The sequence below is a fragment of the Bombus huntii genome, chromosome 14 (assembly GCF_024542735.1).
Source record: "Bombus huntii isolate Logan2020A chromosome 14, iyBomHunt1.1, whole genome shotgun sequence".
Lineage (NCBI taxonomy): Eukaryota > Metazoa > Arthropoda > Insecta > Hymenoptera > Apidae > Bombus > Bombus huntii.
In genome coordinates this window covers 2,774,824-2,801,909 of record NC_066251.1, presented here as the reverse complement: position 1 = coordinate 2,801,909, position 27,086 = coordinate 2,774,824, and the positions used below count along the sequence as shown (strand labels likewise).

General features: G+C 37.5%; 1 protein-coding gene across 2 annotated transcripts in view; it reads left to right on the top strand.

Annotated features, from left to right (window-relative positions):
- The window catches only part of LOC126872763 (enhancer of split mgamma protein-like), a 36,622-nt gene that overhangs the window by 3,492 nt on the left and 6,044 nt on the right, over positions 1-27,086 (top strand). The window contains exons 1-3 of one of the 2 annotated variants that reach the window (XM_050632888.1): positions 24,018-24,864; positions 25,435-25,539; positions 25,795-25,884. In XM_050632888.1, the coding sequence (XP_050488845.1) occupies positions 25,486-25,539; positions 25,795-25,884 (144 nt within the window). In that variant the 5' untranslated portion in view covers positions 24,018-24,864; positions 25,435-25,485. Of the gene's footprint in view, positions 1-24,017; positions 24,865-25,434; positions 25,540-25,794; positions 25,885-27,086 lie in introns of those variants that run through there. The other variant, XM_050632889.1, reaches the window with a different exon arrangement.

Genomic DNA, 27,086 nt, shown 5'->3' with positions numbered 1-27,086 from the left:
ACTCCGAATACTAGCAACGCCATCGCTTCGTTTTACCCCCCAATCGAACCGTTCCACACGTCCCCGAAACGTCTCGAAACAATCTTTCCTTTCTCCTTCTCGAGTAAGGTAAAAAAGAGAAAGGAAAAAAAACGGAAGAAAAAAGCGAACCTGTGATAAAGTTTCCCAAGAGGCCAATGACAACGACTCCCCACCCTCTTTAAGTAGCCTCGATTCGGTTGAGATTCGACGTCGAACAGAGAAAAAGAGAGAGAAAGAGAGAGGAATAAAGAAGAATGAGCGGCGGCTATACACAGGAGAAATATCTATATATACATGAAAAAAAAGAGGAAGAAAATAGGGGAGAAGGTCGGATGGCAGAGGCACGAGATCCTTCCCACGTCGACGAAACGTGCTGAAAGCGTGCTGCTCGCGTGGCCGTTAGAGCGGCACGTTGGGGAGGAAAGGAGAGGCATTGGTGCATCGAGCCGGAATCTTTCTCACGGGCGAGAAGGACGTCAGGTGCAGGACCTCCTTCAGGAAGTACAACGGTTCCTTACAAGGATTCGCGACTTCTGCCTTCCCACGCTCCTCCAGTTGTAACGGCCAGATTCGACTCTACTCTGCCACCCTAACCGTACACCGTTGCCTAGCACAGGGGAAACCCGAGAGCAAATACCTTTTCTTTTTTTTAGTTTTCAATTTTCATTGTTGCACCGTGGATACGTATACATTTGTGGGAAATATGGATGTGCAAAAATGTACACAATGCATATGACGTGTAACAGTGTGCATGAAAGAGGTTGAAAGTATACGGCGTTAGCATCAACAGGTGGAACGTATTTCCATTTAGATTCTGTTTCTTTACGCGTATTTATAAAAGTGAAAATTTGCATAAGAATATACAGATGATATATACGACATGGATGAAAGTTAAAAAATTACCTGTGACAGAGATTTTCAGTTTTGAAATGGTCTACGAAATTATCTACGATATAATAGTTGTCGTGTTCGTTTAAGATATAACAAAATTAACTTTTCTTTTTGTCTTACCGATACCTTCCAATGGAATAAAATTGTTCTTATTATACATCGACTCCTTTCCAAGTAATAAGTATACAACTGACTAATATTTCAAGCGATGAATTTAGACGTAGCATCTGTTATATTATAAATGGAAACCTATAATTCCGTATGAATTAAAATCAGCTAGTTGTTGATTGCCATCTGACTCTTAATAGATTTCGTACATGGTCCTTAAATCTGGAGAATTTATTGTATTTTTATCTTGTACAAACTTACCATATGGCAATATCTTTCGTCTGTTTCTTCGTCTGTACTTTCTGTTCCTTTCTTTTTTTCGTAACACGAGTTCGGCTGATCGACGATTTCGATATGATCAAGGAAATGGGCAGAGAAATTATTATCATCCGCCGGTCGATGTTCTGTTCGTCAAGACCCATTAATTTTGCATATACAACTGCTCCAGTAGTCGCGAACCGTCATTAATACGCGAAGACACTGATTTCACGGTGAATTTATGTTTACGGAAATTATATTCGAAATCAAAGGGACAAGCAGCCTTTCAGTGACACGTGGAACTTTTATTTTAGGGATGGCTGGCTCCCTTCCTCGTAATTTCCTTCGCTAGCGTGCAATTTATCTTACATTTCAAACTACTTTTTAAATTACAGAGAGACACGCGCGGTTTACCTTCTGCGCTATCTTAATGAAAAGGTCGATTTCGATTTATAATCCCGCTTCAAATTATCCTGCGACATGCTACTCTACAGATTTCATACTTTTAATAGCGGTATAATATATACGTTTGTTCACCTGTTATCGCAATTTAACTCGTTCCTGGTATTATTAACAAGTATCGTAACATATTACTTATTTAAGAATTCGTATAGAATTTCTAGAACATATCACCGAGACAAATTTTTCACCAGACAAATGTCTCGGCTGATCGTTCTCGAAATATTTTATATTCTTTGACGTCTATTATACTCGTCTATTACTTCATAAATGTACGTAAACATTGTGAATAACGATTTTTATCGTGGACTTCAAACTGTATGTAACATCAGTTCAAAAACTCAAGCCTCTATCTTTACACTGTTTCTCCATTACGCGTTCTCTATCGAGTGTTTCGCATAAGACTGGCGTATGTATTCTTACAGACTACTTTTCTCGAATAATTTATCTCGAGATATTAATTTCTCTGAGGATACGAGTTTCTCTGAACTTAATGATATCAATTCTAAATTGTAATAACAGTCCTGACGTACAAGTTCTTTGATACTTGACGCTTATCCATAAAGAACAATTCTTAAAAGGTTAAAAAAGTGCATTAAGTAGTAAAAGTGAATTAATAGCAGAGAAGTGTAACGTAGGATAATTTAAAACAAGCAACACTTGCTCTTCTCAGATGCACAATAACGTTAGACAAACTTAATATCAGTACATGCTCCGCCTCACACTCTTCAACTTTCTCTTACAAAATCTTTTTCTATCCACGATTAATCATCTCGATACCAGAACTGCTAATGACTAAAAAATGCTGAGAAATCCGTCGTCGTAGAGCCAGAAAATTTCCACGAAAACTTACGAATCGATTACTTTGACCACTCCGATGGTAGCAGTCTGGTGGAAGCTACTTCTTCTGCTTCTACGAAACGCTGTATGTACATTTTCATGGCAACAATCCTCGTACGCCGAGTAGCACAGGCGCGTAACTCGCATGAGAAGCGAGGGACGGTCAAAGAAACACATAATAAGTCCTCGTATCCCCCGATATCGAAGAACGAGAATGGAATCTCCAAAGAAATACGCCAACAATGAATCTCGTAGCATAATGGAGCGCAACGGTTGTGCCGTCAGCATCGCGATTCCTTCGTCATGGGAAAAATCGGTGTGGAAGGGAGAGGTTTTGGCCAAATTCGAACACCTGGATTTTCCAGAAATGAAAGGGCCACGCGACTGTGGGCACGCAGATCACGCCTCAGTCAGCTCAGAGTCAAGTGGCTCGTTACCGGATCGTGGGAATCCGCCGAGACCTGGATCAGAAATTCGATTCACGAAGCCAGCAGGCGGATTTCAGATTCGTCCCACTTGTTATCCACGCGACCGCCACGCTCGCTACCGACTTGCTATACATCCGTTAGCCTACGTCCAACGAGTAAACAGATGTGTCCATTAGCCGTTTACGGACCGCAAGCTACAAAATTGAAGAAGGTTGTACGCGCAACCGACTGGTTGTTGGAATTGCACGAGAATACGTAGTTCGAACGTGGGATAGCGTTGCGCATGGAAACAGCTGATTTTCAAGTAACGAAACGCGTGGTCAGTGTCAGTTAAGTATTTTTACTCATTAGGCATAAACGATATTTTATCATTGTTTAAGGTCGAACGTATATTTTAACTGGTATTTAGGTTTTTGTATTTTTTATATCGTAAGCGTTTTGTACTTTTTATTGTGTACCATCGGATTACTGAACATATGTGCACGATATGAAAAATTAATGAAACACATACGTTTTAATTAGTACACGTTTCTGTGTTTTTTACATAAATTCCTTTTATCCTGTATTAAATTGTTTGAAGACTTTTCTGCAATGTTCAAGGCTAATGAAAGACGTGGATTGGTGTAAGTTGATATTCATCAACAACTGGGATAGTTCTCACTATTTACGTCAAAACATATGTTTTACTTAATATATATATATTTTGTTCTTTTTTCATATTGCATACGATAGATAGGATGAAGAAGTACGTTGTAACATTAAAATGCATAACTCTGAATAATTTCACGATACGGATAAATTATCGTGATGTTATTTTTCCGCGGAATAAATTGTAATTTTCATATTCATATATTATTCATATATTTAATAACGAATGAGAAATATCCCACGGTCGCAAGAAAACCTAAACTGTTATAAATATAATTTTATATTTAATATAAAGTTTATATCAAACTAAATAGTGCGCGAGGCAATAAAAGAGGAATTATTCGTGATTTATGGTGCAATAATTACGCCATTAGAAAACATAAAACGAAACGTAAAAGTATTTTTATAAATGTCTTACTGTTACACAAATCCCAACAACTAAATTAAATATATTAGATCGCTACTAAAGTAACTGTCAAAAGAAATGCGTTGCCATTTAAAAGAATACAATTTAACTCTCTTAACCCTAAAATTGCCTGTATACGTGAAACAAAATTTATTACGCGGATACGAAATTCTTACTACGCAAACACGTACTCGTAGATTAATATAAATGTAAATTGTCAATATAAAGTAAGCGTAGGTGTATTTAAAAATTATTACACCAAGCGAATAGAATGTCAAATTTGAGCACATAATAACGTAACTAAGTAAGTATCTACTTAAATACGTTTGCAAAGGAGGGGCCACACGGTGGCATAATCAAAAGAAGATATCTGGAATGCCGGCACGTATTACCACGTGTCAGCCACGCTTCACGCGAGAAGCAAAACGGGTTTGCCGTGTAATCCACGTGGCGTTTCTGCAGCTCGTACATATCTCGTTTTCTCGTTTCTCGCTCGAGATACAGCCGTTTAGACGGTCTCTTTGAAAATCCTACCCTCGTTTTATTTAGAACAATCATTTATCGTTATTTATAATATAGAGTAGGATAACATAGTTGCCATTAAATATACTAAATATAATATTCACGTTTTCAATAGTATTCCTCTGTTTTTTAACATACCATATATACTCAACGTTGGATACGTTATTACAACGCTTTACATTATATTTGAATTAGATTATTCAATTTTATTCGATTTAAGTCAATTTATATCGTATCTGATACTGCAATGACATAATAAAATGATATAATTCGTATTTGGCAATAGCATATTTTGTATTATATATTTGTTTCTGTCATAGCGAGGGTAATGTACATTACAAATTTAATAAAAAAAAAAAAAAAAATACCCTCTCTTGATCGCAAATGGAAAATTGTATAATTGCCAACAAGTTAAATAGCGCTGTTCAGTAGGCAGCCAAGGATCCGTTTTATTATAAATTCGATTTATTTCTTAGATTTATCAATCTCGCGAACCCATCCAAATAAGTAGCGGATAAATCGTAACTGGAATATTTCTGGAATTCGTGAAACACCATCGAACATGTTGTCGAAGTGCATCGAGCTAGTAGATTGAAAAATGAAAAATAATCCGAAGCTCGGATATTTTAAGCTGCGACTATAAGTTGCACCGAGTGATGCTACAAAGTTGCTTGCCCACGTGTTTACTGTCGACAGTAAATAATTTCCTACGAGTGTGAAGCATATTCTTGCACGTAAGCTACATTCGTAATTAGCAACACGTATTCCTTTATGCTATCTAACCACATTTTACGATCGAGTTATTACTTATGCTATAAATTACCACTTTCGATCCGCAATTAGTCATCCACCGCGTACTTTTATTACACGGTGTATTCTGCCACTATTACTAATTTCAAATAACTAGGAAGAAGGTTCTGTAATTCGTTAATTACTTGGAAGTCGATGCAATAAATTATACTAAGTACCTATAATACTATAAACGTTTTTTCTGACCGCCGAGATTAATTTTCTTAGGTATATTATCATAATCTTTTTATTATTCCATAGAGTGAAATACGTACGTAAATCATACCGTGAATAATGTAAATTCGGTATAATATAAATGCAAATATTATAAATATTAGTATTTTTAGATATGAATATATTTAAAGAATTCTATCTATTTGTGAAATCTAGCCTTGAAAAATCCAGTTATAAAGTAGAAATTGTGTAACCAGTTATGCAAAATATGGAGGATATAACAAATTACCCAAATTATTATCTACGTTATTTCGTATAGCTTATATACATATACATTTATAACGTACGTGTGGATGAATGTAACTAATATTTTGTAAGACGATCTCATTTCGTAGCCGATAGGCAAAAAATTAATAAAGTACTTATCTATCTGTCCATCTAGATATCACTCAATTAAGATTATAATAAAAATACGATTACAGGGATAGAAATTGGCTAATCGATTATTCCAACTATCAACTCTATAGGTGTATATTATCCGAAAGAGTAAGTGCAACATCTCTGTTGCATCCGTTTTTCATAAATAACGTGACGCGCATATATTATTCACAATTTCTCAACATACGCCCATGTCACTGTATATCACTCCCACGCAGAAAACTTCATTTCTCAACGTCCTCGGTTATTGGAGCGTCTCCGATACATGTTAAAGACTTTCATCTCGTCGTCAAATCGATCCTCCTTTTCCTGCATCCGACATACGGAACCCAGTCATCATCAATTCATTACCACGATCCGGTCAAACGTCTCCAGACTTCTCGACGAATAGATCAGCAGAATATCTGTTACACGAGCCATGTGTCGACTACGCTTCCAGCGACTCGTAAATCAGCAACAACTCGTCAACATCACGTATACGTATTTAAAAATGATTTTCTTGACGAAATTGCCCGAGGCCGCGACGATAATAAGAGAAACGTTTGTACTCGATCGATCCGCTTCCGAATTCTCCATTCGCGTCTTTTCTACTTACGTTTCTTTATGATACGTTTAAAGACTTCTACTACTTTTTTTCTTTTTTTTTGCAAGAAAATTAGTATTATTTCTCTACAAAAATTGACTTTTGTAATCGTCTGTAAGCGTCGCATCTCGAGAAACACCGCTTCGTTACACGAAAAGTTCCTCAAATTTGAGTCATTCCGTTTCTAAATTGCAAGTTGCAAGAAAGAAGATTCTTTTAGATTAATAGGAACACTATGAAAATTGCTACATATTTCTAATTTTTCTCGGTATATCACAAGACACATCCAGAGGACGCATCGATCAACCGCGTGAATTGAAAAGCAGAAAACGGTAATGACGTTGCAAACGCAATTTTTTCAATTTACCTTGCTATCACTTACGTCATCTTTCCGTAACAAATCGACTCACGGAAGCGATTTGTTCTTTAAAAATCGAACATTAATCGTATACTCACTTAATGAAATAAAGAAATTGTTAGAAAGTAGAATCAATCAAGTTGGCATCTGGGATGCTCACGCGTCAAATTAATTTCACCTTATTCTTATCGATTAGATTTCAACAACAAATAGCCATTTTCAAACAAAAATTAGCCATTTCTCGAACCGAGTCTCGGCTAAAAAAAACTTCAAAAACCTTGACACAGGCCATCTCTTAACTGGCAAAGTTCAGACGTAACAACTCCATAACGCTGCATATATCCACGCGTATATTCTCGTCCCTCCGCACGCGACCGTATCAGCATCCATCTACCGCGCTGAGAGTCTGTTGACGCGTGTGTATAATAGCGGGAGGCAGAGATCAGAGTTGGCCTCGTGGGAACGAAGCGGCCGTCCGCGGTGAAGCGTTTCAGGAAGCTCTCGGTGTTCCGCTCCCGCGGTCACCAGGGCGTCCTTAACAGCTCCGTGCCTCCGTCCCGACGCCCCGGCGCGGCTCCTCTTCGAGCTCCAGTCGCCTCGACGACGCCCACGCTCCAATCGGCTTCCTCATCGACCGACACCGGGAAAATGGGAGCTGTCCTCCTCCGTACAACTTCTCTTGTACTACGTGTTGCTAATGCTGCTCCGCTCGGACGGTTTCATACACGCAGCACGTTAATTAGCCACGTTCTACTCGTTGCTGATTGTATCGACCGCGCTTGCAACAGGGAAATGACTAGAGATTGGTACCGTGTTCGCTTCTTCGCCAGGTTTTTGCGGAAGACACGTTACACTTTGTCGCCGATGTTACTTCGGAAAGAACGAACGTTTTCTCCAGTTATCGTACGCGTTGCAAGTTGATCGGATTTCCAAGTTTTCCATATATTTTTAATATTGCTTTTCGAGTTAGCGATATCTGTGTGTTTCTTCTAACGATTCTTATTTTGTGGCGAACTTATCACAAGACCGTCGACGAGTGTCGGTTCTTTGGATATTTTTCGAAATTTGTTGAATAAGCGCGGTATTCGATAAACGATCGTTCGTTGTCATCTTTTCATTCGTTCGTAGTTTGTCTGAATTGTCTAAGGAGCAACGGTGATATTCCGGTCTAGATCCGTTGAACAGTTGATTCTTTCCTTCTTCGCGCGTGAGAGTAGATTCTTTTAACGATATAATTTAAAAGAGGAATTAGCACAGAAGAATTTGTTCGATATTCGTAAAATTGTCGATGGTATCTTCTTATCTCGCATTTCTTTCGTGACTTTCATAAACCACGTTCTACCAAACTGAGCGTCCGGTAATGTCTACTCATAATAGGATGTGCTATATATAAAGTATGCAAAATATATATTTTCTTGCGTATATGTGGAGAAATAAAAATGTTGAATGGGCTATCATTTTCTCCACGTGTACACATTTTACTTAAGTAACGGGCAAAGAGTGATTCATTGTATTAATGTGCATTGATTCGTATGATTTATGCCTGCATGTCGACACGGCATATTCGCATGCAACATCTTTTGTACGTGCATCGCGTACAAAAACACAAGAACCACTGGACCAATGCTTGTAAAATGGTACGAGAGGAGTGATCTTCTTATAATTACCAGCGCACCGATGAACCGCATAAAATGTACAATTAAAGATAATGACATGCGTGTAACATGCTCGTTATGGCACGCATCGAAAAATTTGCAATTAAAAACTGAAGTCTTTAATCCCGAACTTTTAATAATACACACATTTTGCACTGAAAGCACGATTATTTACATATTTTCAATAATTATACCTTTAAATTGTTATAAAATTGAAAAATTAGGAAACTTTCACGTTAAATGAAGGCTACACTTTTCCTTTACAGTTACGCCATTCAGCAAAAGAACATAAATGAGAACCTAATTTAACTCTTCTATTAACGCATTCTTGACGAGACATTTGAATCGACGCTTTTCATTTTATTCGATTTGATGCATCTCCCAAAAATATGCAGAAATCGGAGTAAAATTTATTTTACGATATACCGTCAACAATGTGTTTAATCATAACGTTTTACATTTACAAATATATATTCCGCTCTGAAAATCCAACAACTATTACGTCCATAACAATGGAAACAAATTTTCCTGAGTAGATAGACCAGCTACGAATAATTTCCTATTATAAACTTTCTATTAGAAATCAATTCTCTGACAAAACTTCCAGCTACACCATAAGTGTGCAAATTTTTGACACTACGTGAAATCTTTTACTTTTTAATTATCTATTTAATTATCTATCTTATTTAATTAATTATCGTCATAAATCTATCAGGCCATTCGTATCGTACGTGACTCATAATAACGTAAGATACCAAGGAAAGTAAAATTTATTTTGCGGTAAATGTAACGACTATCCTAGTATTTATAGCCAATAGTATACATCGCTATTATATTAAGCCATCAATATCGAGATTACAATAAAACCAGTAACTAATATTCGCCAATCGATATTTCAATCTGTTATCTGTACGAGATGTCAATCGGAACAATAAAAAAAGCAATTACCTCCCATGCTTCAATCATCGCGTTTACACTCGCGTGCATGGCGAAGAAGGAGAAGAAGAAGAAGTTGAAGAAGAAGAAGAAGGAGGAGGAGAAGGAGGAGCGACAGCGGCAGCGGCAGCAGAAGAAGAAGAAGAAGAAAAGGAAAAAGTAGAAAAAGAGAAAGGAGAATAAGATGAAGAAGATGAGGAAGACGAAGAAAATGAGGAAGAAGAAAAGAAGAAGCCAGGGGGCAACGAGAAGAAGCGACTCGCGCGAACCAACGTTACGAGCGTAACCTCGAATGTGTACCGGATGCATGGCGTATCGCAGAAGTTGATGTATGATCCTTTAGTGACGCGCACCTGCTCATTCGTGCTCTCGGTACTTTGACGGAAATCATGGAGGCTCCTCGCGATGCCAGGAGATCATTCAGGGAGCATTATGAAAAAAGACGGAAGAACAGGTCCGACGTCGAAATTTATTTTCGTGCCCCCGCTGGTACTGGTTGCTTGTAATCGGTGGACGTCGTCATCGAGCAATAGATCTTTGTTAAGAAGCGTAACGATCATGAGAGAAAGTCACGAAATTAGCCGTGACCGGTAATCACTGAAATTACTCCGCTTTTTTCTTTCTCTTTCTCTTTTCCTTCGTGCGGGCTTCTCTCCTTTCCTTCGACCCATTCGTTCGCTCTTTATCGTTGGTTTCATAAGTCCACGGTTTCCGATTCACCAGACACGATCATTTCCCTGGTTAATTAGGATCATTGAAATCCAACTAATTAGCGAATTCCACTCGTATGTTATTCGATGTTTGGGTTATGATTATGCCGCGGGTTTTTATGCAAATTCGTACGATCGTGAACATGATATTAAAACACGATGTCTGGATAGAACGCGGATGAAGTTTATGATAAATCATGTTTCTCGCTGTTTATAAAACAGCAGCATTCGGCACTCAAAATACATCAATAACCTTCGTTCGTTACATATAAGATAATGTATTAATTAATAGTTCTCGCAAGACGTCGTGAATTTATTACCAATTTTCAAAAGGCTTATGTCTTTGAATATATAAAGTTATTCCCTTCTGTATCATATTACCATTATCATATTCAATAAAACATTTCCTTTTAATTACCAAGTATATTAATTACCAATTATAAGTTAGAAAATCAAATGAAACAAAAATGGACTCGTCATATTCTTCTTACACGATCATCGACTACTTCAGTTACTAAATATTAACCGAGTTGCTACATTTTAGCAATGGAATTTGCAAGTAGAAAATAACGTTTCGAAGAAAATTAACCCTTAAATAAACCCTCCCTAAATAGTTAGTTTTCAAAAGAAGGAGTTCCCCATAAATCTGTTGCCTGTATAGCTCTGACAAATTGATCGGCTCCGTAACAATAAGTTTGTAGAGGCGTGATTTTCGAAAAGAACGAATACGAGTGGCCACCTGTAACCGACTTTCCGTTTCGGAATTCCCACGATCCAGGTGAATACGTGGGCACGTTCAGGAGGATTCATAGTCGATAAACGTTCATGCATATTTATGATTCAACATTGAAATTGAATTTGGCCAGGAGCACATGGCTTATATCCGTTTCGTTCTCGTTTCTTCCTGGTTCTAGCGCGTATACACCCGTGTTTCATTCATGAAATCCCTATGCAGCTAGTGACCCCGGCCCATTTCATCCCCGTAACCAATTCATCGTCGAACCACCCCTCCTGATTCATGATAATTTTATTCGTCGTTCATTCACGAGGGGTTCGGTAAACAGAAAGAAGTCAAACGCGGAAGGGAAGCAACATTAAATGTCTCTTCGCATGTCTGCAATAACGACGTGCTGTTAGTTGGAACGGTTAAATCTTCTTTTGATGTACGTAACTGACAGCTGTAATTATTTACGACACGAGGAAGGGGGAATAACAGTATATATGCTTCTTTCTTTTCTTTCTTTTTTTTTTTTTTTTTTTTTGTTAACAGCTCCCTCCCTCCCTCTCTCTCTCTCTTGGAAATAAGAGTGCGAGCTTCGAGTGAAACGTGGATCAATTATTCCAACTTTTTCCATTGATTACTGTTTCCTTAAATCAATCATACACGAATATGAGATATCATTTCGAGGTAGGACTGAAATTGCAATTTGTCTTCAACTGCTTTTTAAGAAATTTACTTTAGGTTAGTTAAGCAACGTGTTTATTGGTCCTCGACACTTTGATGCAGTTTTTTGTATTGTAACGGTACGTTCAAGTAGACCATTTATTTCGATCCACACTACGTGATAATATTGGCACTTTGTGTAAAAAGCATTAAAAATTTCCCAATTTCTAGTAATCCGGGGTTACATTAGCATTTAAATTTGTTTCCTATTAATTACCTAATTTGCTTTCTTCTTTTACGTATCATCTATCTTTCGTCCTTGAAAGTTGTCAAAATATCGTTAAAATTCCATGAACTCGTACTTGACAAGCTTCGTCGTCTACTTTTTTATGCGTCTAAATATAAACAATTATATTAACCCACTTTCCGTTATTCTGCTCGCAAATGTTGCTTAAAAAGTGTACGAGTCTGTCAAAAATTCCTTCCACAGTTTTTACGTGTCATCTTCAATCTGTCATCGAACGTTCCGCACGAAACGTAGAAATCTGGCGAAAAATTGACGGACCTATATTTGCCGATATCTTCGGGGTTTACGGTACCTTCTGGTTCCTGCCGAACCAATGAATGACCAACGTGGAGCGAAATTCCTTCATTCATCGAAGCTGAAAAGGAACACGGCATTGAATTGCAGGCTTCGCTCGGTCCGTGACCAGGTCGTCCTTTTCGCGACTTGCCGGACCGGAAATTGAAACCTTGCGTGAGAATATGTACTCCTTTCCTGTTCGCTACTCATTGCGCAGCAATTTGGGATGGTTGTTCGCGGAAGTGCTTCCAATTCACGATCGCTTAAGTATCCTCGAATTCGCTGCCGTTTACAGGATAATGCATGGTTAACCGGCGCAATGACACTGCGAACAACGGCCTCTTGTAAAGAAGGATGATCGAAAAGCACGTGTTACTTTACGCAAGGAATAAAATATTCAAACTGAACGTTTATCCTTCCGTTTCTTCGAAATTGACGAGAATCATATAGCTAATACTTTTGATCAGTGTCATTGGTATAGATCATTGATTGTGGTATAGTAGAATAAATGATGCACGTATGATGAAAATTGCTATATTTTATTTCGTGTATATGTTTACGTTTTGTTAAGAAATTGTTTTACTATACCAACTATGGTTGTTTTTTTACATTATTTAATATATTTCCTCTAAATCGTAAGTCGTTTTATTTTATCGTTTGCTTGTATCGTATTTTATGCGATTATTTGAGAATTATAGTTATAAAATTATAATAGATTTTTGTACGAAACCTTTTACAGTGCTGTATGGTATGTGTAAAGAGAAAATTGTCAGAAGATTGTCCTGCTTCTAAGATGATCGTGTCGCATTTACTGAAAAGACCTTGCCCAAACGGAGTCGTCCATTACATCGTGGACAATTTTGTCCCATCCAGTAACGACTTCCTTTGACGTTTTGAAAACGAGAAGCGGATAAAGGCCGGAAGAGTGAAATAAAAACTGAAAAAAGCAGGTAGGACATAATGACAGGTATAAGCATATAAGTCCATAGACAAAAACGTAATTACATGCTAGGCAAAGAAAGGTAGATCATGAGTCATGATACTTTTGAACATGTTACTCATGCCGAATGTCTCTATACTTTTATCCTAAAATTTAAGGGTACGGAATATTTATAATAATTTTGGCTAATAATTAACAAAAAGATGAGACAAATAAGAGTTGAAATGAATATCAAGCTAAAAAATGATTGAAAAACAATTTATACAGAAAGTAAATGCTCTACTATGAATTTCGCTAGGCCTTGTACGTATTTTCTTAACAAATTTCATTCGCCATTTAATTTAACATTTTCGAAAGTTTCGGGCGACAAATCCCTTTCAATGTTCAATTTTTCTTCTTCCTTTCACCTTGCAACGATATTCTCGTACAGAATTATAAAAATATCGCGATGAAAGTAACTAAAATTAATTAAGACATAAATAAATGCTCTTTTGAAAACTTCACATAAATTTCCAACTTCTTAAAAAATATGCTACATCAATCCCAAATTTCGCCATTTTATTCATTATAGTCGAGAGCTTCGAGAGAAGAATCTCTTTAAATACACACAATCTTTCTTTTTCCGTTTCACCTCCTGGTTAAGGACTTGTTTATACCCTCGCAACAATATTCTCGTAATCGTAAAAATGTCACCAGTAGAAGAGTGAGCACGGAAGAAAGTACAGTTCCCGTTACAGTTGCCAATGTGTGATCCATTGTAAATCGTCGATGGACGTTCAAACGTAGCACCAAGCAGCATTTCACCAGGTAAACTGAGCGCAGTATATCTGCCAACATTCGATCGAAGCACTTAACTACAAACGAGCCCATAATTAAGCCATAAGACGCCGGCTGAATATAATTTGTTCGTACGAATCTACCGAAAGTAGGTATTCTCTGGTTCTGCAGGTCGGATTGAAGCTTCGTTAAAAACATTATGGTCGCTTTCCCTGCGTATCTTTATTTCGTCGTGTTTCACAGGACACGTTTATGCTGCGTAGTTACACGGAAATTTATTGCTTGTATTTTTATATACAAGTACGTTCTCTGGTAACGAACAGACGCGATCTGGTAACCCAGAGAGTCGCGTACACGTAATGTTTGTCTGAGGAACTTCTTGCTGGGCCGTAGTTAAACAACCACATGCTATACGTAAGTTAACAGTTGGCCGGGTATCATGATTTTAAAGATAAATTTTTATGAGAACTTGCAGTATCGTTAATATTAAATCGGTGAAAAGTAAAATATAAGTTCTGTTTGAAAATGAAGTACGTATGGTAATAATAATAATTTATTTCTGTCTCTTTTGAAATTTAGGTCGATCTCCTTATAATATACTTATGATGTGCTGTTACGTTCTTTCGGTTCTGTGAAAAATTATTCGGTAGAAAGTTGTTGCATTTTTATCGCATTAAGAACGACTACCGCACTTTTATTTATTTTTATAGACTAAACTTTACCTAATCGCACCAATATCTGCCTTACGGTCAATTGCTCTTCGTCAATTAGTGAAATATATTTTCTGGTCACCCAGTAGATATGTAATAGTCAGATACACATGTATAAAAGCGCTGAGCAAGCGTGGAATTTCAACCATCAATAACCAAACTGTAGGGAATTTATAGCCGGCAGCCGCGTGAAAACCATATAGGATACGAGTAATTACGAAAGTAGTACAATACAGATCACACATCTGTTAAAGAGTAACGGAAGTAACATCAGTTATAACCCTTATGAGGCTGATACACCTACTTGTTAAGAAATTTCACTCGGTTCGAAAACCGTAATAAGACGATGAGAGAAAGAGAACATTTTATTTCGAATAAGCTCGCCTAACTACAATTTTTCAGTGTATAATCAAAATATACAGCAGTTGATTTCGAAACGAGCCAGACAATTAATGAGCACCGATTTATTTCAAATCAGCGTTTATTTCATTTCTGCAAGGTTTCGATTGCTCGAATGTTAATAATCGGCTTGTTACGTTAACAAGACCAGAACTACGATTCAATCATGTTATTTTTTATATTTGAATTTTACAAAACTCTATCTACCATACGTCGGAAATTAGACATCCTTTTTTCACAGTGAAACTACTACCAACCCTCGCACAGTACATACGCACCGACAACATCCTCCATTCGACATATTTAGGTTCGATGTCCTCGAAACATCGCTCAACAAATCATCGACCCCTGCCCATTCTCAAAACCTACCGAAATCCGGTCAAATTTAAAACCATACCTGGCACGAACCCGAACCTTGCTTACCCAAAAGACAATAAATCTTACGCATCCCGCTAGCCAGAATGCTGGCTACGATAGAAAAGCAATGCATCGCGGCGCACTAAATCGGAGCCTAGGAGGACGCGTGCTTGCCACGGTACGCACGCGCTTCCTCACACGCGAGCGATCGAAAAAGAGAAAGAAAAGAAGGAGGAATCGGTTGGCTCACTCGGTCAATCGCGAGAGAAGAACATCGTCGTCGTTCGAAAGAGTGAGGGAGGGGGTAAGAGGGCCCCTGTCGGAGGCTACCGTGAGAACGAGGCAAGGCCTCATGTCCCAGACGGACCCATCGACCGGCACGGGGTCCGACAGACAAAGAGAGAGAGAGAGAGAGAGAGAGGAGCAGAGCAGCACGCGAGGCCAACAACGGGAGGAAAGACAACGACAGGTCGGGCCCCGGCCACAGGGCAACCGTTCAGGACCCGTGCTCACGACAGAGACAACGACAGGCGCGAGCCCCACACGCGACTCGCACACGTCCAGGGCTCGAGCCGCGAGCAAACCGCGTTTTTTTCTTACTGGACTATACACAGTGTCATAGAATATGTGGCGGATTATTCGAGCCACCTGTAAATATATATTATAAATAATTAGACGTAGAAAAGGAATTGTTCATATTTTACGTATGTCGTAGAACAATTCCAATTCAACATTTTTCCTATCGCAAACGCGTTAAAATGCATGGCGAACAGCGAAACAAGAAACGATCTGGAAATGACAATGGCGAAACGAAATTGTTGGATGCACTGACAAATGTATCAACAGTAACAGTTCTGTAACAAGTGGTTCAGAAATGCGAACAATTTCTGAACATTTGCAAGTTGAAACAGTTTAAACCTTCCATATGGCTGTTCCACGCTAAAATGAATGGAGATAGATACGAGTCAAAGTATGTACAATCGCCTTCGGATATTTATAACTTCGTAATGACATATTTGTTTATTGTTACTCGTGGTCGATGGCAAATAAACGAGGAAGAGTTTAAAAAAAACTCTGTGTCATTTGGTTTAGTTTGTGGACTTTAGAGTGACACACACGGAAAATGAAGAGAAGAAGATTCTTCGACTGATTCATCGATGCTAATACTCTTCTAGCGTAAGATCAAATTGTTTGCAATTCGTAAAATAAGCGTCAAATGAGCATTTTGTACACGAACCTTTTTCATCGTTTTGATGACTAGGGTTCATTCTATAAAACATACCCCACACACATATTGTGACACCCTGTATAGTGCCTACTCTCTCTCCCTCGTTCCTGGGCACACGCGACCTCGTCTCCACCGCTCTCCTTCTCACCTCACGTCCTTTCGTCTCTTTGTTCATACTCCTCTCCTTCTCGCTGGAATGATTGATGTTGCTCCTTCTGGCACGACGCCAACCCAGACTTGCGATTAATTGCTACCGGGCTGCGATGTCGCGGAACCGTTCTGGCTACCTCCAAGGGGAATTCTTTCCGCGGAATTTAACAGTTTTTTTTTTTTCATTAGCCTGGTTGCGAGTTGGGGACCTGTGTATAAAATATGTATGCAAAGACACGAGACACGCTCGAGCGTAGAAATATTCATAACGTAAGGTGAGCTTATTTAAGTTAAAATAAGTAATTCATCTTGTATTTAGTTAAGTTCTATCGTGAACAATTTTTAAGCGAAAAGTGGTTGGGTCCTTGTTTAGTATATCGACGGTTCGATTTACAATTTTCTACGTGTTTCTATATTTTCATATTAGCAACATAAATAGGAAAAGGAATATCGAAATAGCTTGATTCTTTGGAGGAATTTTGGAGGAAAAATTTGATCTCTTCACGAAGATCAAAGGCATGTTGAATTTGAGGCAATTGAAATTTTCATAGATCTGTTTGTAGACTAAAGCAAAGAGCTACTGATCCGAGCTAAAGCCAGACCATTTTATTCATTTTGTACACGAGTTAGAGGACAATTCGAATAATATTGTTCTTTTGTCTCGGAGTATCAACATCGTTAGGACATACATAATGCAATAATAAATAAACTGCGGGTAAAACAATGTCGCTGCAGTCTCAGTCTCGAGCGATTTTATTAGCGATCAATTCACAGTCTTTAGCGAATCAGTTAGTACGAGCTCTGTATTCATTAATTATTTAAAAATATATTTGACGGTTCCAACATCTCAAACCACTCGACCAACCATCCTCTACAATTTCAAAGTCTCGTAGTAATAAATCGAAAACTGAGAAAGATAATCGAACAGACGCGAACAAGATGCATATTGCCAACGTTTTCTCATCTTACGCCAAAGTATCGCTGCATTTCTTCAACGTATTATGTTTCCAATCCAAACGTCAGACTCATTGAGCCCTTTTCACGCGAACACTTTCACCAGTCGGGCAACAGTAAGCCATTTTACAATTATTTACCGGAACGTCCATTCGTGCTTATACCAGACAGCAATTCCTGCCATTCACATGTTTCAAAATGATTTACCTACCACGCGTATCCCCCCGAGGTGGAAAGGGCATCCGGATTCGCGTATTATAAAGTCTCGTACGAGGTCTTGGCCCCGCAATCAGTTGTAATAAAACATTAAAAAAAAAAAAAAAGAAGCAAAGAAGAGGGAAGAGAAGGAAAGAGAAGAAAAGAGGAAACCCGACTGCCACTTTTTACGTGCACGCGAGACTTCGCTCGTAAAATCGTTCGAGAGTTGGATCGGGGAGAAAGGAAACGAGCACCAATTTTTGCACCCATCCGTACTCGGGGAGTAAACTTTCGAAAGGTTTCAAAGGACCAGCTCGAGCAACCAACGGCAGCGTTGAGTTTCGTTCATCTCATACAGGAAATCTTGCCAAGAGAATTGACCGGTTGAAGCGATCAACGATATAAGCGATGAAAAATAAAACATCATTTTTTCGATATTAAAGGATATACATCCTAGTTTATAGATTCTTCGAGCATTGGTATTTTTATTCAAATTTCAGCAAAAACTTTTTCACGAAACAGAGATCGTTAAATTGAATGGGGGAGCTCAGATTTTCGATAAAACTCTACGGTACATAAATCTTCTTTATTTTTTTATTTTTTGTTTAATTCAGCCCTAATCTGATCCTAACAACTAAAATTTAACCAATTCAACTAACTTGGCTAATATTTAATATAAAACTTACTTATAATTCCCAATAAAGAATTAATTGTAAGAAACATAAAAAGAAAAAATTAATAAATTTTGAGAGATTCGCAAGCTTCAAACGCGTAATGTGCTTCTTGTATTCGACGTTAAACCGCCCTATGACGAAATATCTTTATTTCTTTATTTTTTTTAATTCAACCCTAATCTGATCCTAACAACTAAAATTTAACCAATTCAACTAACTTGGCTAATATTTAATATAAAACTTACTTATAATTCCCAATAAAGAATTAATTGTAAGAAACATAAAAACATTAATAGTAAATTTTGAGAGATTCGCAAGCTTCAAACGCGTAATGTGCTTCTTGTATTCGACGTTAAACCGCCCTATGACGAGATATCTGCAACCTCGTGATACGAAGTAGAACCATATTTTACTATTAAGTCAATCTTGACGAAAAGCGTGCCGGTTGCTAATTGTTAATTTAAAAGGTGCCATTTTATTTCCTCGTAATTGGCTACTCGTATTGTACGCGGTTACATGGAAAAGAATGGTCGAAACAATTATCACGATAGAGAATAAAATGACAAATGAGAAGATTTCGGCTGTTCCTATGTAAAACGCAAATTTATGACTTAATCTTGCCGCGTGTTTGCTTTTTACCGAAATGAGACGAGAAAGGAAAGCGTCGAGTTAATTGAATTAATGCGACGCACATTCGTAACATTTATTTGCACACGTGCCTCCTTCAGCAATAACGTTGACGCCTTGCGAGCGATTACGAAACGCAAAGGTTTGCACATAACTCCTGTCACCGCGGGGAACAAAATTGACGGTGTAATTTCCATTGGAATTAAAATTCCTCTCAAGGCACACGCAATCGTGCAAATTAGTGAACAGACATTTAACGTTCATGTCGATATATCAATGATAAGTAAAACGAGGTGATCCGAACTTACTTTTTACTGAATATTAACGACAGATAGACTAATCGACAAGTGAAAATTGATGATTACTCATTTTGCATTGAACTTTAATGTCCGCTGAATATCTAACGAATATCCGTCTGACGATGAATTTGAATCTGAGTCGTATTCGAAAAGATTCGAATTTAGAAAAGTTCGAGTATTCGATTTTCTAAACGTCTGAAAGCTTGAGAATTTAACAAATTTTTAATTCACAATCTTCAGAGTGTTTTGCTACTCGACTAGATTCGAGAAGATTATCACGAAAATGTATAGACGTTTACCCAGTGAATGGTGAAAAATCAAACATATTTTTCTGTAAATGTTTTCCAAGAAAGCCCTATGCTCGAATTTAATAAAAAGATGCTTTGTAAGATAGATATCGTACAATGTTCATCTATGTACATACACGCATATGTATATATGTATACTTCCATGTGGTATCAAACATTTCAATCTTCACGTGCATTCCTAGAATCATATTTTAATTGCAACTGATATTCTGTTGTAGACACTCGATCTTATCCTCTCCGTCTGCAATCACTCACTATTCGTATCGAACTGTCATAAACTGTAATACCATTGACAGAGAAAATTGCGTTCTTATGCGACACATACATAAATTAAAAAAAAAAATCTTTTACGAATAAATTACGAGCGCAATGCATTTTCAGAGTGATTTAAAATTTTACCGATATAATCACGGCCATTGTGTCTAATAATAAACTAAAATATAAATAATAAAACAACAAAACGTAGTAATAAAACATACAATATAAATTTAATAGTTTTCTACGCTAAATGTCCAATTACTTTAGCGAGTCACTGTGCATTATTTAAACAATCATTTTTAAAGTATCTTATTCAGATAATACTCAAGTTTGCTCGTAAATCGAAAAAAGATATGTACAAATACCTTGAGGAACAACTATGTTTCATTTCAGTGAATAACCATCTTTTCTAAAACATCGTTTCTAAAATATCTTATTTAAACAACAGCCAAGTTTGCACTTAAATTGAGATACATAAGACACATAGGGAACGTAAGAGACAAGCTCCCTTTGTATTCGCCGATTCGCCGGTTCGTCAGCAAACGCGCGCCTGTCAATATGAACACGTAACGTATTTTATAAGAATGACTGACACTCTCAGTCTCTCTGTTCCTCTGCCAGCTCCATTGACGGCACCATGGCATCAAAGATCGGACACGGATCGCAAACATTCGCACGCTTCGACCGCGAGCCCGTACTTTCCGCTCGGTGATAACGGTCTGCGTGGTGGCACAAACGATAAACGCTCGCGATAACTGCGCCCACGATACCGCACGGGGCTTTTGATGCCCCGGTGACATCATTAATTATTGTTTTCCTTCCTGGTATTCCGCCATGTACGTCGGAAAGTCACACGAGAACTGTGAGAGCAGCCAGAAGATCGGCCCTGTTGTTTCGATTGATAGGAAATCTGACGAAACTGTTACGCGTTAGTTCGACGCGTATAAAATATCGCTTTAGCGAAATCTATCGACACTTACAGATCTCACGTGCTAACCTGATCGACTCTATCTTTTGTTTTATTATCCATACAAGTAATTAACGTTCAATATCTTAAGAAATGATAAGGTAGAACTGGCGCTTACATTGTTGAGAAAAGAGATTATACATTGAGAATTCTGTATATTTTGTCGTTTAATGTTAAGATGGTTTAGATTAAAAAATTTGAATAAAATGTGTCACGACAGCTACCTGGAAATCGAACATGAATTTGCAACATTTAAGGAAGGCTGTAGACTATAGGAAGGTTCATGTATAACGTCTAGACAATTTTCTTATTTCGATAAACGAAGAAATTGTAACAATTCTATTGAACAAATTTTTTGATTGAAATATCGTCGTATTATTCGTTAAATACATCGTTAAATATCTACCAAAAGAACGTTTCCCGTTCTTTACAACATACGCCTGAATATTTTTCTTTAAAAATTAATTAGTACATTTAAAAAGCGAAACATATGGAAGAAATATCTCGTATAAAATCGTATCTTTACCAACATACATTTCCATCGTCTTTCGTTGGCTTTTCAATAACATCCGTGTTCACATTTCTTTCCATTCGACTCGTTAAACCCTGGAAATTGTTGCAAATGCTAATTGCGGTGCTTTCACCCCTATAACGACGAATCCGTTCGTCTTAAATTACTTTCGTTGACACGAAACCTTTCTCGTTCGTGAATACTTATTCGCATGCATAATGCAACGAACGAAAATGATTTCGTGAAGCGAATGTGCCGATATTTACATTGATTACCTTTTTTCAAGTATAATCTAAGATATGGGGAAAGGGATAGCGTTTAAAAAGAAAAGGCCCTTTTAACTTATTCTTTCAGATCGTTTCGATATTAGCGCACCTGTTTATTTACATTTCCAATTCGTGCTTTAATTAACCGGCCTTTTCTTAACGAACTAGCCGCGAGAAAAAGGGGAAAAGAAGGATTTATCCAGGCGATTATCAAGTGCAAGAAATCGTCAAATTATGCTTGGCCGATAAAAAGCCTGCTATTCCAAATTTAATTTCACTTGAAGCAGTCTTATATAATCAACGAACTGTTCTTTTTATAAAAATCCAAATCTAAAAAAATTATATGAAAACGTGTTCGTATCTGTTGAAAAAGCAAATAAAAATACGTACGTATTTCTGATACTCGGCTTTTAACGGAAACAAAATTAGGAAAATTATTAAAGAAAAAAAAAAAGGTTACTAAAAGAAACTCACTAGTCTGATAAATATATCGTATTATTAATCACTTATTAAAGCGATTATCAAAGTGGATTGCCAAAAAAATAATCAAACATTTCGAAAAGCTGGCATTTCCATAAAATTCTGACAAGTCGTCAACGCGCGAACAAACTTTATCTTCCTTCCACTCTCTCGTTTAGGGCGAATCGCTCGAACGTTCCGTGTCGAAAGCAACGAGTGGACAGCTACATCTGCGTAATTCACGTGGCTACAGATATTTGGCCGAGTTGACAAGAGATAATGTTAATGGGGGATTCGTCTGGTGCTTTATCAAACCTTCAAGAGGCCGGCTCTAAAATCTATAAAAATTCGATAAACCAACCATGCTTCTGAGAAGCTTCACGCAGGTTTTTTACGAGTTCCGTCCAAGTATCACAGCTGTTTATATCGATTCTTCGTTTTACCTCTTCTCTTCTCTTCTCTTATGAAATTTCAACGAATAACTGAGGTTTCCTATAGCAATGTCGATTTGTTTACAAAACCACTTTTAAGCATTCTTCTATCTATCTTAAACGTCGTAATACAATTACCATTTACACGTTACATAATTAACTTGCTCGTAACAACCTCGTTCGAATGTCACGAAATGTCAACGACTTAAAAACGGCGGAATCACGATGAAAGAAAAACTGGAACGTTATGTCACTCGTAAAAATTTATATGAAGCAGCTGAGACATTGTGAATTATTATATATTTTCTCACTCACTTTATGCATCTCTTATGTATGTATCGAAGTAGTCTGGAAGGCGTTAATTAATGACAAAAATTGTGTTACGCTCGTATTCGGAATCGCAATGCGAATCTTAAAGAGGAATCCTTAAAGAACGATTCACAGCACGTTGATTACATTCGGCAGCAGTTTATTTTGCAGTAATTGCTAAATAAAATAAAGTTTCTCAAACACAGAGAATATAAAAAGGTGTCTCATTTTCATTTAATGGAAGTGTGCGAGACGTGTTCGAAACGATCTGTGGACACGTTAAGTAGCTTTAACTGCAGCTTACAATGTGTTGAACATTTCTTATTAGCCCATGTAGGGATGCCAGCTTTCGGCTGTTCATTAACATTAATGGCGTTGTTTCGGCTAAGATATCTTTCTCTTGTTAAATAAAATCCATCTCTATACGCTTGATCCTGATCATTTAGATATCGATAATTTAATCTGTTCTACTCATTGAGTTTACTTTTCTCTTACAGCCGATGCAACGTTAATCTCGTTCACTTTAGTGATTACGTTAGTTCATCCTTACTTTCCTGCCTCATCAGCTAACCTTTTCTATATTTAACATTTCTTTATTAATAGACGCGCGTTCCAAAGAAATTGTAATTTTCATTTCCTTCGCGATCTCGCAACTCAAGGAAATAATTATAATTATAGCGTTGATGAAGATTCGTTACCCTAACTAGTTATTAATTATACTAGAAATAGCACAATTTCCTTTCTCGATGTTCCTCTTAGGTGCAAACTATTTTATCTGCGAGTATTCTACGGCCCAGATTTTGCTATACGATAAAGGTAATTCCTGCAACATAATCTCCTGTACTATTTTACTTAAAACACAGTAAAGCGCGTGTCTCCCCTAAAAGATCAAGAGCTTGCGAATAATTAGACTCGTCGAAGAAAACTTTCGTCGATCTTCTGTCAACTATATGAGGTGATTTCTTATACGTGTTCGTTTGTTTATTAAACAGACGAGCGAGGAATTGGTAATTGTCAGTTATTTATATTAAAATCGCTTGAAGTACAAGTACAGAAACGCTCGCTCAATGTCACTCTTCAACTATACGCTCGCTATTCCATTGTATGACTCGCTGTAATCATTGTCCTAGACAGTATGTTTGTTTATTTGTATCGATCGGTGGTATTACAAAAAGCTCAAATTTAAGTCCAGTCGAAGATTACAAACAACGACGATAATGTTTCGCCCGGAGTTTGTTTACCTTCGAACCAAACAAACCGAAACAACGTTGGTATTCCAAGGCACAACAATGAAGGTCTCTCCCGATTCGAATCTTTAGTTGACTCATGTGCCGCTACACACGTAATGACAATTTTCCTAATTGGTTCACGGATCGAAATAACCCTAACTGATCTACAATCTCTTTCTTCTGCGCAATGCTTGGTTAAAAGCGCGCAACATCCACGGCGATGATCGAATCGAGATCCAAACAAGTTCCAAGAGCGTCGGGACGCCCATCGTGCTTCAAGGTGTAGGTGCAACACAATCAAAGCATTTAGAGCGACCTTCTGGCTGAGAAGTAGCTTCTGCAGAGGGTTCCAAGTTGGTGAGGGTAGCGGCTGCTTGAATGGCAGAGGAGAGTCAGTTTCTCTAGAGACTGCACGCGGTGCGTTCGCTTCTAGTGTCAGTGAATTTCACTCTCTATTTATCACGATTCAGTGTCGCGTTTCTGACGTTCACGTGAGTGCAAAATATCGACAAGGCTTCGATGGTTCAAACAGTTTAATTAGACTTGGGCGTGTACCGCTGTTGTCGATGACGTTTCTTGCTTCGCTGGATTTGTGATATTGCAAGTGTATTGTAAATAAAAGGTAAGCCAGTTGTCTTGTCGAAGATAAGAAGGAAAGTGTCAATATTATTCGCTCCGAGTGATTATTATGTGTACTGAAATATTTTGTCATTTTCTCATGTTTGCTTTTATTCTGTTTCTCTTTTTCTTCTTTTTTTAAATAGGATTTAGAGAATTTTGATTGCTATGTTTGAACTTGAAAATAAGGATAGTTACTGTGAGACAGAGTGGCAACTTTCGATCATTAAAGCGACCAATTACGTGACAAGGTGTCCGTTACAAATTGTCAATTTTATTAGAAAATATTTATCGATATTAGTATTATAAATCTGTTATTTATAATCAACGTGTTGCGACGACAAAATTGTTGTAATTGTTATCTCTATTTCGATAAAAGGCAATATTAATTTTGCCCTGAAAACGTTCAAGTTTTTATTAATTGGAAAAATAAGATATCTAGAACTTGGCATTTAAGGAAAGTTGAAAAGTATAAGTATCGCCAAGATTATGTTTGTTTCTTGGACTTTCATTATTTGCTACGCGTTCATTAAATATTTATATTTCAAGATACATAAATTTCTTTGCCAATCAGGTGCGAAGTACTTGTGTTTGTCAAGTCTGAAGAGATAGAGCAGCTCGTGCAATGATGTCATACGAATGCCCTCATCCGGTTTCCAAGACCTATCGATACAAAAAAGTGAGTAAGATAAATAAAAATGGAAGGGCGAGAACAATTTTTGTTTTACGCCGCTCTAATACCACGACCAAGCTTTCTACGTCTTCTACTTCGTAGAACAATTAGAGATTTTATTCGTAAAAGAAGTTTAATAATTTATTTGATGTTATATTATAGTGCCTTTCACACGCTTGCCTCAAAAATGCTTTAAAAATGACTATCTAAACTTTCGTCGCTGTTAAAGTTTAATTAATATTGTTCTTTTATTTAAATCAGATAACGAAACCTCTGTTGGAAAGAAAACGACGTGCACGAATAAACAAATGCCTCGATGAGTTGAAAAACCTTATGATAGATACTTTAGAGGTACGTATCTATGATTTTCTTATATTTACTTTTATTTTATTACCGTATTTACGAATGAAATTTACATAGAAATAGTCAATTGAAAAACTGTTTCGTTATAAACAATTCTGCCACAGCTTCTAAGAAGAACTCTCCCATTTTTCACAAAATGCTGGAACTTTAAAGACTGGTATTTCTCTTATCCGAACTCTTTTTAACAACACATCACACAACGATAACAAAACCTCCATTAACAAATGATCGTATAATTTGTAACTAGCAAAATTTCATCTGTTTTACTATCAAATCGTCGATATCGCGTAAGAAAACCTATCATAAGTACTTACTGAATGATAATCTATAAAATTTCATCAACAGCATGATTCGAGTTTTCTCAAAAAAAAAAAAAAAAAAAAAAAGATATTATCTTCAGGAGAAACTCACGTAAACTCGTACGCGATTGCAATCAACAAGTTTCTACGATTTTGCAAAAAGTCTATGAATTCCATTGACTTCTTACTTTGGCTAAAAATCTTCCTTCTAAAATAACTTACAACCTATGAACGTCGTTTACGCGAACATTGCACGATATCGCGAAAAAGCCTGGTGATTTCCAGAAGCAATGGCAGAAGTGTGATGTAAATATCAGTAAAACCATTGGACAGGCATTTGATCGGCTCTGGACGCAGTACATTGGTCCAACGAGCACGTGCTATGCTTTTTTCCTCATCATCGTAGCGGGAGAAACCTTTGGAAGGAAGCCACGGTTTCTTGCTCGACTTACTGGCCGTGCTCGCGATACCACGTTTCCCCTCTGTAATTTCACGAGTCGCTCGCAGCAGGAAATGCATTCTCAAGCCGCAACTACGCGTGCAATCGATTTGGTGCTTAAATATTCCTAGACCGTGGGAACTGCTCGCTCGCTCGTTCGCCTCGCGGTGTCAAGTAAACACGCGACTTACCCGTAATTATGAAACCAGTAGTTAACGCTTCGACTGTGTTCATTACATTTAATACGTGGCGTAATTGCGATGTCTTCTAGCAGATAGCGGAACTCGCAGAGCTGACTATCGTCGATGAAGATGGAGAGATGCCATTGTATTAACCTGTTTCCTAGATAAGCGCCGTGTGAAATGATTAATCACCTTTTTTTTTTTCTTTCCTATGAATAGTCATAGAGTGATGCTCTCTTTCTCTCTCTCTCTCTCTCTCTCTCTCTCTCT